This window comes from Haliotis cracherodii, unplaced genomic scaffold, assembly GCF_022045235.1.
Source record: "Haliotis cracherodii isolate W230 unplaced genomic scaffold, xgHalCrac1.p SCAF_11, whole genome shotgun sequence".
In the NCBI taxonomy this organism is placed as follows: Eukaryota; Metazoa; Mollusca; class Gastropoda; order Lepetellida; family Haliotidae; genus Haliotis; species Haliotis cracherodii.
Window position 1 is genome coordinate 2,644,280 of NW_027266266.1, and position 14,799 is coordinate 2,659,078.

At 40.9% G+C, this 14,799-nt stretch overlaps 1 protein-coding gene across 1 annotated transcript in view; it reads left to right on the forward strand.

Annotated features, from left to right (window-relative positions):
* The first annotated feature begins 397 nt into the window (after positions 1 to 397).
* LOC139456096 (protein rogdi-like) overlaps positions 398 to 14,799 on the forward strand; it is a 38,532-nt gene continuing 24,130 nt past the window's right edge. Inside the window, exons 1-2 of the mRNA XM_071237619.1 lie at positions 398 to 440; positions 9,212 to 9,283. Of these exons, the coding sequence (XP_071093720.1) occupies positions 408 to 440; positions 9,212 to 9,283 (105 nt within the window). The 5' untranslated portion in view covers positions 398 to 407. The remainder of the gene's footprint in view (positions 441 to 9,211; positions 9,284 to 14,799) is intronic.

A 14,799-nucleotide genomic window follows, 5' to 3' on the forward strand; every position in this document is an offset into this window, starting at 1 on the left:
CACCTACCTACCCAACCGCCCATGCATTCCGCTCAGGAAGCCGAAGATGACTGAACACGTGGCGGGCCATATTACCTTGATTCAATCAATAATGTATACATATACTCGGCCTCGTGGAAGAATGATTATTTGTTAAGCGAGTGGTGTTTATTACGCAATTATTTTCCTGAGATAATCTTCTTTTTTTATATATGGCTTTTCATATTTATTAACAAATCGATATATTTTAAACAAACTGTTGAAAGTCGCACTTTAGAAAGTTATTTATCACCATATCCTTTTCAAAAGTCTTGTGTATTAATAAATACAACAACAACGACAAAGAAACATGTTCAATGGAAATGACGGTTGAACCGTCCATGGCGAACCCGTGACCTGTAACCTTTGACCCAACACGACGAGCCATCATGGCGGATGTGGACTCAGAGCTGGAAAGTCTGGTAAGATAGATGAGTGCTTTTAGCAGATATACATACTGGTTCCCGTCGAGATTTAATGTATGAAGTCATGACATATTCCTTTATTGACTTGGTAAATAGCAGAGTCGGATCTTCAACGATAACTGACTTACAGTGATTTGTTTACACCTCGGAGGATCCGTTTGAGACTTGAGTGGAATACTAACACGACTCACGGAATCTGTCGGTGAGAGAGCCTTTTGTATTTAGAGCCGGACTGAGATTTCAGAATGTGGAACGTATCATACTAAATATTGCTGATATAATGGACCAAGTTCGTATGAGTTGAACGATTTTAATAACTGACAGGTCAATAAAATATAGCCAGTGTGACACTTGGCTATAAACTCGCGTTGTACGTTGGTAGCCTATATAACATTACCGTTTCAGGCATGACTTGTCAAAATAACAAAACAAAACAAACTCCCACTGACTGCTCGGTGTCTATGACTGTCAAAGTAACAGCTGGCTGGTGATATTATATTTGTCACTTCACTCACATATATTAATCACAATGTTCATTTAGGCACATTATTAAAAGCCCATATATATCCTGAATATCTTCTTGCTCCAAACTGTCACATGTTTACGCAGGTGTTGTATATATTAATTGAAAGTAATAAATCACTGATTGGCAGTCTTGCTGAAAAGAATATTCTGTTTCTATGAAAGGCTGCTTGATTACAGTGCTATCATTGACGTTAATTCAAAGAAGTATGCATAGAAGCTGCAAAATTGTACAGTTCCCATTTCAAAATGATTTGGTTTGTTTTTTAATGCTGCACTCAGCAATATTCCAGCTATATGACGGCGGTCTGTAAATAATCGAATCTGGACCAGACAATCCAGTGATTAATATAACGAGCATCGATCCACGCAATTGGGATCGATGACATGCATCAACCAAGTCAGCGAGCCTGACCACCCGATCCCGTTTGTCGCCTTTTATGGCACGTATGGGTTGCTGAAGACAAATGAGGTGCAGTCGGGTAGCATAGTAGTTAAAGCATTTGCTTATCACGCCGAAGACCCGGGTTCGATTCCTGACATGGGTACAATGTGTGAAGCCATTTTCTGGTTTCCCTGCTGTGATACTGCTGGAATATTGCTTGGCAAGTCTAGATTACTGCAGTAAATGGAGAGAGTCTCTGTGCTCTTTTTATTATATTTCATAGCAATAATTTAACAACCGGTTTCTTTCTGTAAAATATATTAATTTCAGAGACTAGATGTTAGGCTATGGTAGAGGAATAACAGGCGCTCCATTATTCAAGAAATATTACAACGTGTAAGGAAAGTTATCAGATTTGTTCCTATGAACATGATGAATGAGTTATATTCTTTGTTCATTTCTACACTTATTTTTTATGACGTGCTACATGACTTAGTTGGATTTTCTGGTAAAGTTTGAAAATAATTCTTTTTAACTTATTTTTACCATGTTTATGAACTTGATCATGTCAAAAGTTCAAACCTGCAAATGTAAGAAAGCAGGGAAGTTATGAAATTATTGATATATTTTAGAGTTGGTACTGTATCGGGACAGATTTAGGAATGTCAATACTAAAATAACAATTTTCTGCCTCTGCCAATCTATGATATCTCTACAAGAAGGAGAAAAGACGAGTCATATGAACATGTCTGATTAGTTAAATATTCATACCACAGTGTTTCATATTTCCATAAGTTGACATTGTCAGTGGGCCTAAAATGTCCTTTGTCATATATTGCCCTCAGACCTGTGAAGATCCGGGTTGAGAATAGGTCTTCAGCAACCCAAGCTTGTTGTAAAAGGTGACTATGCTTGTCGGAAAAGGTAATTAATGGGATGTTCAGACTCGTTCACTTGATGCATGTCATCGTATCTCAATTGCACAGATCGATGCTTATGGTGTAAGACACTGGATTGTCTGCTCCAAACTCAATTATTTACAGACCACCGTCATATACTGTAAATCTTCAAATTAATGCCAGCGTGAATTAAATGTGCAAAATGTGAGTGGTCTTTGCTCGCATTGATTAAACATCGCATTTATATCTCAAAATGACTCCATAGTCATTGAAGCTGGTTTGTTTGTCGCATTCTTTTTCAGAGCTCCAGAAAACTTTTTGAGTTTTTACTCTTGGGTTTCTATTTTAATTGGGTTATTACATTTTTCATTATTACATTATTATATTTTTTCACGCATCTATTCATCACTCTATTGGGTTCTCCTAAAATTAGAGAACATTTTAAGATTTAAAAAAATGAAATAAGCTTTAGATATATATAACTGTTCTAAATATATTTGCTCGACTCGAAAAGAAAATTAGCTTGTAATTGTATTTCGGAAATTAACTCCTTTGTCCGCATGCTGAAAAAGTTTCACTGGGTATTTACAGAGCCGTTTTTATACATTTGAGTTTTTCACTTAATGCATGTGTTTCTGTAAGTTAATTGAAAGTAATAAGGGTTTTGAATAATTTTGGGAATATTTATGCAAATACGCTGCTTATCTGTAGCTCTGTGATTGGTACGTTAGACATACGTGAGGTAGCAGAAATCAAGAATAGGTAATTAGATATTGTGAGAACCACGGCAGTGGAGATATAGAGAGTGTATTTGTCCATGGCCTGGGGGCTCTCTTCTGACATAAGGCTGACATGCTGCGACTGGAATGCTTGTCAATGCTGGGCAACCCATTTGTGTTTCCAGAATCATATATAAGCAATGATGAGTATGGGTTAAAATCCCATCACCCTGATATATGAATTGTTTGTCAGAACAAACACCTCTGTGGTCTAGTGGATAGAGTGTCTGCCCTTAGAGGACCAGGTTTGTGGTTCGATCCCATGGCCACCTCCGTGGTCTAGTGGATAGAGCATCTGCCCTTAGAGTGCAAGGTGCATGGTTCGATCCCGTGGCCTGCCCTTAGAGCGGAAGGTCGATGGAAGGTACCATGCCACCTCAGTTGGCTAGTGGATAGAGTGTCTGCCCTTAGAGAGGAGGGTCGGTGGAAGGTCCCATGCCACCTCAGTTGGCTGTGTCATACCCAAAGAAATTAAAGGATTGTACCTGTTGCACCCTGCATGCATTATGGGAATAAAACAAGGATTGATCGACTAAGGAAAACTAAGGAATGATATCTCAGTGGGCCACACACACACATGCATACACTTCGCTATATAAGTGAAATAATCTTAACACCATTTCACCTCACCTTTCATGAGTGTAGCAATGTGGTAGGTGTCCAAGTGAGTGAGTGAGTGAGTTTGGTTTAACGCCGCTTTTAACAGTTTCCAGTTATATCGCGGCGTGTCAGCTTAATGTGGAAGGAAAGCCCGAAGTGATGCAGGTCTCAGACGTTTACCACTTCGGTGAAACCCACGAGCACGGATATGGTGCTGACAAACCTAGAAACATAATTTGGGTGAACCGGGATTCGAACCCACAATCATAGGTTTCTGGCGTGCCCAAGGGACGCAACTCTGCACAGCGAATTGCGGCGCCTTAGACGACTGGGCCACCCGTGCCCCCAGGCATCCAAGACCTGAATCACAGCAGGAATACTGATAATACTGTTAGAAGCAATGTCATACATTTCATGCCCTTTCTGACACTGAGGTGAAGGAGAATTGCAGCGTGGTGATATATGTCACTGCCATTGTTGTCTACCTGTTAACGAGACACACCTGGTCCATGACACGCGGTGCTGCTCCAAGGGATGCCGAGTGCAGAGTGTGGGCGTGAATGTAATTGTCAATGTGATGTCCCCATCATGCTCTGCCTGCAGATCATTGTATTCATATTGATAATAGTATGATTTTGTTGTAAGTCTATACAGGCATATTCCCTGGAATGAAGTGAGTGAGGGTGGGAGTGAGGGTGGGAGAGTGAGTGAGGGTGGGAGGGTGAGTGAGGGTGGGAGGGTGAGTGAGTGAGTGAGGGTGAGTGAGGGTGGGAGGGTGAGTGAGTGAGGGTGGGAGGGTGAGTGAGTGAGGGTGGGAGGGTGAGTGAGTGAGGTTGAGTGAGTGAAGGAGGGTGGGTGGGTGAGTGAGTGAGGTTGAGTGAGTGAGGTTGAGTGAGTGAGTGAGGGTGGGAGGGTGAGTGAGTGAGGTTGAGTGAGTGAGGGAGGGTGGGTGGGTGTTTGGGTGAGTGAGTGAGAGTGAGGGTGGGAGGGTGAATGAGTGAGTGAGTGAGGGTGAAACAGTTAGGGTGAGTGAGTGAGGGAGGGTGAGTGGGTGTTTGGGTGAGTGAGTGAGGGTGAGTGAGTGAGGGTGAGACAGTGAGGGTGAGTGAGTGAGGGAGGGTGGGTGGGTGTTTGAGTGAGTGAGTGAGTTACCCTCCCTTATCAGCAATATTCCAGATGGCTGTGGACACCCAGAACGGGCTGCATATTTTACACCCATGGGAATCAAACTCGGGTATTCGGTGTGACAGGTGAACACTTTACCAATCAGCTATCCTGCTTCCTCAACGCTGGAGCTGTCTTTATATTATTTAGCCAACATATTCCACCCTAAATTTGACAAAACCGAAACTTCTTTGCTTGAATATGTAAATTCCTTCTTTATTTTTGTTTGTATTGCCAGGAGTAGTGTTATTTTATTGGAAGAGCTCTTTTATAAAAAATCTGTACTTCCATCGTCAAAGGGTTACATCCCTTTCTATACTGATCCATTTTTATTTTTTACTGAAATTTGTTGATAAAAAACACTTATCTCAGACTTTTTACTATATTCCACATCTATCATGCCTGTCTAACCTTAACCAAGAAGTTTGGATTACGATTCTACATTGTCAGTGCTCTTCTCTGATAATCAAATTTGCTGCACAAGATTGTAAAGATGTTGAGTGATGAAGTGCAACACTTTGTCTGTGGTGACCGGCGTTCATGAATACCAGAGATTGTGCTGGGGAGTATGCTGATGCATCTTTGAAATTTGTTTCAATAAATAATTCAAATAGCTTCACTTGTAACAAAACTGATGACAAATTGATGTGAAACTGCCGTCTTAGGAACAAAGAGCAAAGTTTCTAAGAGCTGTTGTTATCAGTCTGGTAGCCCTGATGCTGATTGGTGAGTTCCAAGTGTGTAGTTTAGACACATGGATGCCTGGCATCTTTGAGAATGTCAGGAGTTGTAGACCAGTGCCCCCTGGTGGCTTCGCTGTACCTGCTCTGACTTGGCGTGTCACACCTTCCACTGAGGTAGCCCGTTCACGGAGCTCGCTGCCACCATCGCTGCCACCAGTCAAAACTCCAGACTGTGATAGTTGGCCACAACCATGCATGGAGTTGAACTCACAACCAACTGACCGCCATGTTTACAAACAGGTGATGACTGCTGTCATGCTGATTACACCCCCCCCAGCTTTAAGTATTTTGTTTGTCTATTTGAATTTCTATTTCATCTATCATGTAATTATTTCAGTGAGAATGCAGGGGGAAGTTAGGTGTATTTCTGTTAGTCTCGAACCAATCTGAGTAAGCATAAAAAAACTAAATGTGTCTGGGAAAGTACTAAGCCAGTTGTCATGGTCTTAAACCTCGGCCCAATTAACAAGAATGGTTTTCCCAAATATGTACACAAAAATATTAATGGCCCTACATTTTGGGTTAGAATGTTTTTCAAGATTCTTTTAACGGCTGAAAGGTGACAATGCTTGTAAGAGGCGACTAACGGGATCGGGTGTGGCGGGCTTGCTGACTTGGTTGAGGCATGTCATTGTATTTCAATTGCATAGGTCGGTGCTCATGATATCAATCACTGGGTTTTCTGGTCCAACTCAATTATTTACAGCCCACTGTAATATAGCTGGAATATTACTCAGTGTGGCATTAAACAAAAAACAAACAAAACATTTGCCATGTTTGTCCAAATCACTTTTGCGAAGAATGTTTATCAGTTTCTTCACATAATACTTCTCATCATGAACATCACAGGGTATTTGTAAAAAGACAGGTTTCTAAGAGTGCACCTTCGGCACCAGGAACGTAATGTAACTCTGCTTTAAGATTTTAACTGTTCCACTTGGCGTCTCAGTGTTCATTCTAGAGCACAGCATCGCAGCATTGACGTACTTCAAAAATGATGCAAAAATTATAATGTGGCAGCATCTACCTGATGCCCACTTGTCCGTTAGCCTTCATCAAAGCCTAAAAGATGAAAACGACATATTCGTGTCAACAAAAACAGGCAGCCTTGAATCACCATCATTCGAAGGTGTACTAGTCGTGGATGTTGATTTTGTGAAACGTTTGCTGATTGGACTATCAATATGTGCAATAGTCCAATCATATTTAGCACAGGAAAGTGGGCTTGATGTGGCAAGGGTGGAAACAAGACTTTGGTAAAAAGGCTGGTGGACACTCTTGCCTCGTGAAGATGATGGAGTAGTTGGGCACACGGTTTCTAATATGAAGGAATCTCATATACCTTAACGGGATTTGTTCCACAACATCCGTATGCTTTGTTTGCGGGTCTTTAAACACTCCTTCATAACACTCCCATATTACAGCACAGGGAATGAAATGACGGTGTAATTAGCTTTTTTCAGTATCTGACTCATAAAACAGTCTGATTAATTGCTTTTACTATTGGCCTACGTCAACATGGGCAAATATTGCTACCTGCATGTCAGGATATTAAGAACTGCAGTGGTGTCAAGTGTTTAAAGATGTAACTCTCCCATTCAGGAATTTGGAGATCAGCTTGTCAAATGTCATGTGAAAGACAGCACATGACAGCTCCGCTCACATCATCCCAGACCGGCCTGCACTGAGCACTAAAAAGTCAAATTCAGTCACTGGATAATTTGTAACAACTTCCGAACAAGCACCTGCCATGTTGAGAATGAGGATCACCAGGTATTTTGTGGCTCCCCTTTTGAAAACAACTCCTCATTTTTTTATAGGCCCAAAGATCCCTTCATTTTTAGCAACTTAAAGAACATTGCATTCTGAAACAAGGAATTTGAACCCTGGTATATATCTGTATATTGATTTTAGGTGTGAGAAATGTTTAGCTGTTGGCTCCTGGTCATGCTGAGGCAACACATGATGGAACTGTACACTGGCCGTCTCGACTTATGCACTGGGGGCCTATTATCATGATTGGGTGAATTGCTTTTGCAGTTTTTTAAAAATTAAATATTGGAAACGAAAAAATTCTCAATTACACCTCAGACCTATTGGTCATGTGGGGGAAGACACCCCAGACCTATTGGTCATGTGGAAAAGACACCCCAGACCTATTGGTCATGTGGGGGAAGACACCCCAGACCTATTGGTCATGTGGAAAAGACACCCCAGACCTATTGGTCATGTAGGGAAGACACCTCAGACTTATTGGTCATGCTGGAAAGACACCCCAGACCTATTGGGCATGCCGGAAAGACACCTCAGACCTATTGGTCATGTAGGGAAGACACATCAGACCTATTGGTCATGCAGGAAAGACACCTCAGACCTATTGGTCATGCAGGAAAGACACCTCAGACTTATTGGTCATGTGGGAAAGACTCAGACCTATTGGTCATGCAGGAAAGACACCTCAGACCTATTGGTCATGTGGGAAAGACTCAGACCTATTGGTCATGCAGGAAAGACACATCAGACCTATTGATCATGCAGGAAAGACACCTCAGACCTATTGGTCATGCAGGAAAGACACATCAGACCTATTGATCATGCAGGAAAGACACCTCAGACCTATTGATCACAGACATATTCTGATGGGACCCTAGCTGGAAGCCACATCAGAGACGTATTCTGATGGGAGTCTAACTGGAAGCCACATCACAGACGTATTCCGATGGGGGTCTAGCTGGAAGCCACATCACAGATGTATTCCGATGGGAGTCTAGCTGGAAGCCACATCACAGACATTTACTGTATATACGCTCATAACAAACTATGGATATTATGAACTAAACTTAGTGGTCCCTTTGAGTTAGTTACAACTGTAGTTTACTCAATATCTATTAATGGTTTGCCTTTTATTAAACTTAACAATTAAACATCAATTCATTTGTTCATGTCATTGAACTGCTCTTTCAGTTTGGAAACTAAGACACGTGCTATTCATTTAAACAGGAGCACACAATTCAGTCATTGACAGTCGAGCGGGTTTTGAAAATGACTAATTTTGATGACTCTTTTTCCTTGCATTCTTCTTTTTTAAACCATCATTTATATTAATTAAAATTTTGTTTTTGTTCAATGTGATTTCTGGCCAGAATTTTTGGTTTGGTCAGTGACATAAAGAAAAAGTGTTTTGTTTTTGTATGTGTTTTTAATGACACTTTACTGACCTACTTTCAAGTTAGTTTCCAAAATTAGTGTGGATCCCTTAATACAGTATTCCATGTAGTAAACGCCCAGGGCGCTCTCAAAATTAGAAATAAGGGGGCTCTTTTTAGAAAAGCATTTTGGTGTTAAAAAAACAGTTGAAAGATAAATTTCGTGGTTTATGGTGACAGCCTGAAATGTTTATATACGACAGATATATTTTTCCAGAATTTAATTGCCCATAATTAAGGGTGCATATAACACACAAGTGCGTATTATACACGAATAAATAAGTCTTATGTTCATTGATCAATCGGAAGGGGTGCCAACTGGGATTGTTCACTAGCCAATATATTAGCAAATATCGCCGTAGACGCTAATTAGAGTGGGGCGCTTATTACGTCAAATATGATAATTAAAAATGTGAGTGTTAGTTACCTTCAGATATTTCTCACCGAGTGGCTGGTGTTGTGTGTTACAGCGTCGTGAGCGGGAGTGGCTGGTTGGCGTGGAGGTGCACAGCGTCCTGGATGACATCCGACACACACTGACGGTAAGTACCAGACACCAGCGGTGAGTACCGGACACAAGTGGTGAGTCCCCGACACCGGCGGTGAGTCCCGGACACCGGCGGTGAGTCCCGGACACCGGCCGTGAGTCCCGGACTTCGGCGGTGAGTACTGGACACTGGCGGTGAGTCCCGGGAACCGGCGGTGAGTCCTGGACACCGGCGGTGGGTACCGGACACCGGCAGTGAGTCCCAGACACCAGCGGTGAGTACCAGACACCAGGTGTCCAAAACTACAAGATTACCAGGGACACTGATGATCAGTCTGGGTTATCTGGAGTCGGGTATTTCTTGGGGTGTAAAAGGCAAAATTGTGATGAAAACCATAAGAATGGATCTCTGAAAATCAGTGATGACACCAGGTGTTCACTACAAACGGAACCATGTCCTGCTCTACCAGTAGCACCGGCCACACACACAGTTTGCATTAAAAGTAAGTGTGCCACACACAGCCATACAATGGCGGCCTGCAAAATGGCGTCAGAACACGATATGCCATGGTTCCTCATGTGTTAGCCTAGGACTCAAATTCATTATAAATGTGAGATTGTGTTAAACAGCAGACTTCTTGTTTCTCAAGGACATCCCTGTCACATGACACGCTTAAATACTTGAAGGGGCACGGGTGGTCCAGGTAACCAGTGCTCTAAGATGCCACAATACGCTATACGAAGTTATCTCCCTTAGGCATGCCAGGAGCCTATCATGGTGTAACTATTATACAAACTTTCAAATAATGTATACAAACTTATATAATTATAGATCCACAGCAAGTGATTATATGATTAAAGGGAAACTTGTATAAATGTTCGACCATTATAACTTAAATATGATAACTTGGATATTTAATTACATGAAAATTTGTATAAATTATTTGAAAGTTTGTTACACCATGATGACCTATGATCGTGGGTTGGACTCCCAGATTAGGTTTCTAGAAGGAACCACACATAGGGATTGTTTCCAACTGTGGACCTTACAGGACAATACATTGATGTGAGCTTGGGTGTTTGGTCATCATTAAATACTCATCTCGTCCCACCTGCCTCACTAGAAAACACCGCATCAGTAACATTTATGCCAAGTGTTTGCCGATGTTGTCGACATCAGCATTCGGAACAGCAATTGCAATTCCTGTCAAACTCACATCATCTGAGTGGTTCCTTTGTTATGTTTTAAATAGATGTCAAGTTAAGTTTAGTATTGCAAGATCCGAATGTCCAACTTGTGAATTACAACAATTTCCATAAATCAGCATTTTTGTTTCTTTGTTTTGAGAGTGAAGTTTGTTGTCCTTGGAAATATATAATACAAAATACAATTCCCTCTCATCTTTTTAAAAAAAATATGGATGAGAATCTGATCATTTATTGTGGCCATGTATGAAAGTTATAAAAATATTTATGCAATATTTTCTGAAATGTGTTGAAATAATGCAAATATAGCATGTTTAACAGGTAGGAAATATGAAAATATATATGTTTATTTTATATGAAAGTTCTAACAATATTCATGCAATAATTTACAGAATGTATCATGTTAACAGTCAGTCGACTGGCATTTATGGCAGATGATCAATTAGATTTGTCATATAGATTTCTTTGATATTTTATCCGGCTGTTGCTTCAAAGGAACACAGTCACGTCTTTGCTTAAATATCAATATATTAGTAACATGATATTGATCAAGTAGAGCTATTATATAATAGCTGGTAGTTTCACATAATTGTGAGAAGTGAAAAGGTTTTGTTATCCAGTTAACAGGGTTGGGTAGGAGATGAAATGTTAGTCATGCGACCAAAGGAATTGGGAACTACTTTAGAGGATAATTAGCAATCTATCGTGTAGTGTTTTCCCTTGTGTGGAAAGTCTTCATTGTTTGGCTAGGGTTTAGTAAGAAGAATATTCTGTAGGGAGCAATTACTTGTAATTTTTGTTGCAAGTAATTTTTAGTAGTGTTTTGTTTTTCATTCCTCCTGCATGGCAGACATCTTCTTCCTTGTAGAACAGTCTCGCAGTAAATGATACAATCAAATATCAGCCAATTAGAATGCAGGAAATTTTTAAAAAAAAACCCCTCTTTATTGATGCTATATTATTCAAACATATATCACCAAACACAGCAGCACTTGTAGCTGCTTGGGGCATTTGTCTTTTGAATGACGTCTTGTGCCAGTTGCCAAGATATCCGAATGTTGTAGCCATGGTTACCATGGTTACAAGACTGATAATGAAATACATGTTTTGATGACTTGTCTTAAAGAAATACAGTTTTCACATTAAATTATGACATTACATTAAATAATAACTTCACTTTTTATGACCAACCAAAAGACATGCAATGAATTTGCTTTAGCTAGATTTGTAAATGTGATACTGATATTGTTATTTATGGGTGTATGTAGTCACTAATGGTATCAGCGCTTAGTAGGAAGACCACACCACACATAAAGTTGTCACTTCATGATAATAAACAACACAAACAACAATCGTAGAGTGAAGAAGTCCCCCCCAAGGTGCTGGGCCACGGTTGAGCTGTCCATGTTTGTTCTTCAAGGGTTTGTGGATCCTGATGAGATCTTTCAATACAAGTCTGTTCCTTACATTTTTCGACACACGAGGCCCAGGGTAGAATAGGTCTTCAGCAACCCATGCTTGCCGTAATGGGACTATGCTTGTCGTAAGAGGCGACTAACGGGATCGGTTGGTCAGGTGCATGACATCGATCCCATTTGCATGGATCGATACTCATGATATCAATCACTGGATTTTCTGGTCCCGACTTGATTATTTACAGACCGCCGTCATATAGCTGGCATATTGCTGAGTGCAGCGTAAAACAACAAACCAACCAACCTTACAATTTTCCCTCTGGGGTTCTGTGGAAGAAAAGGTTGGAAATATGTCGTGATGATGATTGGAGGGAAACATCTTCCTGAAGCAAGGGAGTTATCTGTTTCCACCCGAACTAGGCTGGAATTATGGACTTATGTTTTGGCTGGACTAACGAGTCTATGCAAAGTCCAATCAAAATCGCAGAACAAAATCAACATCCGGTTTGTAAACTGCTGTGCAGATATCGGTCTGTTGCTGGATTTGCAAAGCATGTGCACCGCCAGCCAGAGATAACTACACACAGATGTCGCTTGTGGTTGTTTGGTACTTGCCTCATAAGTATTCTGTAATACATACCACTAGTATATATACTTTACTTAGTAGTCCTGTACTCCTGTTACCATGGCAACATGTCCTCGCAGCCTAATTATTTAAAGATGCATAATATGACACACAACAGTGATGCCTCCATCAAATATACCACTTTGTCGGTGATACTCCTCTTTTTTTTGTGTCTTTTGACCTTATCAAAGACACATGGCGCCAGGAAAGGGTTGCAAGTTTTGTCAAATCACTGTCCTTTAATTTGCTAAAACAAGATCTATTTATTACAAGCTTGAGGCTTTATCAATATCATCCTTTTTGCCTTATGATAGAGATTTTAATAAACCCTCTTAGTTCAGTCTTTGTATTACATGTGATTTGTGTAACAGTTTGGTGTTCATTATTCAGGGGCTGTGTCAAAAGGTTTCATATCTTGTTAAATAGATTCAGTTTAGGAAGACAGATGTCTCATTTTTCAGGAAAATCAATTTTTGTTATGAATACAATCCATATCTAACTTTTTGAGTTTAAAGTCTGAAAAAACAATTAATAGAATGATAATTTTGATGTTAGGAAAGTTTTTCCAGTCGGCCCCCAAACCATGATTCCAAGGTGGCCATTATGAATCACTCTCCAGCATGTGAAGTAGAAAAAATCAATTTATTGACATGATAGTTGAAGTAGAGTAAGATGCTGTGCGCATCAATAGTAACGGCAAGTCTTTGGCTTTATGTTCAACTGATTCTTCAGTCCATTGTTACTTGAGAAACCTGGCACTCAATGTGGGCTCTTGATATGGACTCTGTTGTGGTTCTCAAGGTGGGCTCTTGATATGGTCTCTGTTGTGGTTCTCAAGGTGGGCTCTTGATATGGTCTCTGTTGTGGTTCTCAAGGTGGGCTCTTGATGTGGTCTCTGTTGTGGTTCTCAAGGTGGGTTCTTGATATGGTCTCTGTTGTGGTTCTCAAGGTGGGCTCATGATATGGTTACTGTTGTGGTTCGCAAGGTGGGCTCTTGATATGGACCCTGTTGTGGTTCTCAAGGTGGGCTCTTGATGTGGTCTCTGTTGTGGTTCTCAAGGTGGGCTCTTGATGTGGTCTCTGTTGTGGTTCTCAAGGTGGGTTCTTGATATGGTCTCTGTTGTGGTTCTCAAGGTGGGCTCTTGATATGGTCTCTGGTGTGGTTCTCAAGGTGGGTTCTTGATATGGTCTCTGTTGTAGTTCTCAAGGTGGGCTCTTGATGTGGTCTGTGGTGTGGTTCTCAAGGTGGGTTCTTGATATGGTCTCTGTTGTAGTTCTCAAGGTGGGCTCTTGATATGGACTCTGTTGTGGGTGCTCAATACAAAATATGATGGCAGTTCAGTGGTAATTAAATTGACCTATCTGCAACAATTGTTAAGGTGCTGAGGTTTGGAACCTGGGTGATAAGTGATCTTCACCCAAGAGCTGGTCTTGATGTAATGTCAGATGAAATGAGAGATGAAATGAGCCAGGCATGCCTCCACTCCACTTATATGGTCTAACTTGCTTCCAGTACTTTCCACACAGTGCTAGACCAGTCCAGTGTCCATATCTCTTCATATCCACCCCCGCTACACCGGGAATTTACAGATAATTCGAGCATCTAAATATGATAACTACCTGACCACTGCTTACAGTAAATGGTACTACATTCCTGACAACTAATCATTGTTCAAATGAAATGCAATGAACTTCTACTGAATCTCAACAGAAACTATGTAACACAGTTACAATCAATGTAAAGCTAGGTTACGTGTAGATTTAACCACGATAAATTTGACATTCAAAATCTCACACTGCTTGTTCGGTTCCACAATCATTTGAAAGTGGATACATCTACAGGTAATCTAGGTACACACTTGAAACACAGTATGGTTATCTCCTCACTCACTCACCCACCTACTCACTCACTCACTCACTCACTCACTCACTCACTCACTCACTCACACTCACTCACTCATCCACCCACCCACTCACTCACTCACTCACTCACCCATCCACCCACTCACCCACTTATTCACTCACTCACTCACTCACTCACTCACTCACTCACTCACTCACTCACCCACTCATGGATCTGTTTAAGTGCAGGCCAAATGCCCCTGAGACTAGAGCAAAAATGTGGACACAATATCAGGTTACAAAATAATGGGTGAAATATAATGTTTTACCATGTTTTATTGTAACTGCTAATGGATGGTTCATTTACAAGTCAATGTTTGTGATGACACTATCACATTCCACACAGCAGCTGGAACATGACTGCTAGACCCCAGTGAGCTGTAGATAACTAAACAGTCCATCGACTGCCAAGTGTTGGTACAT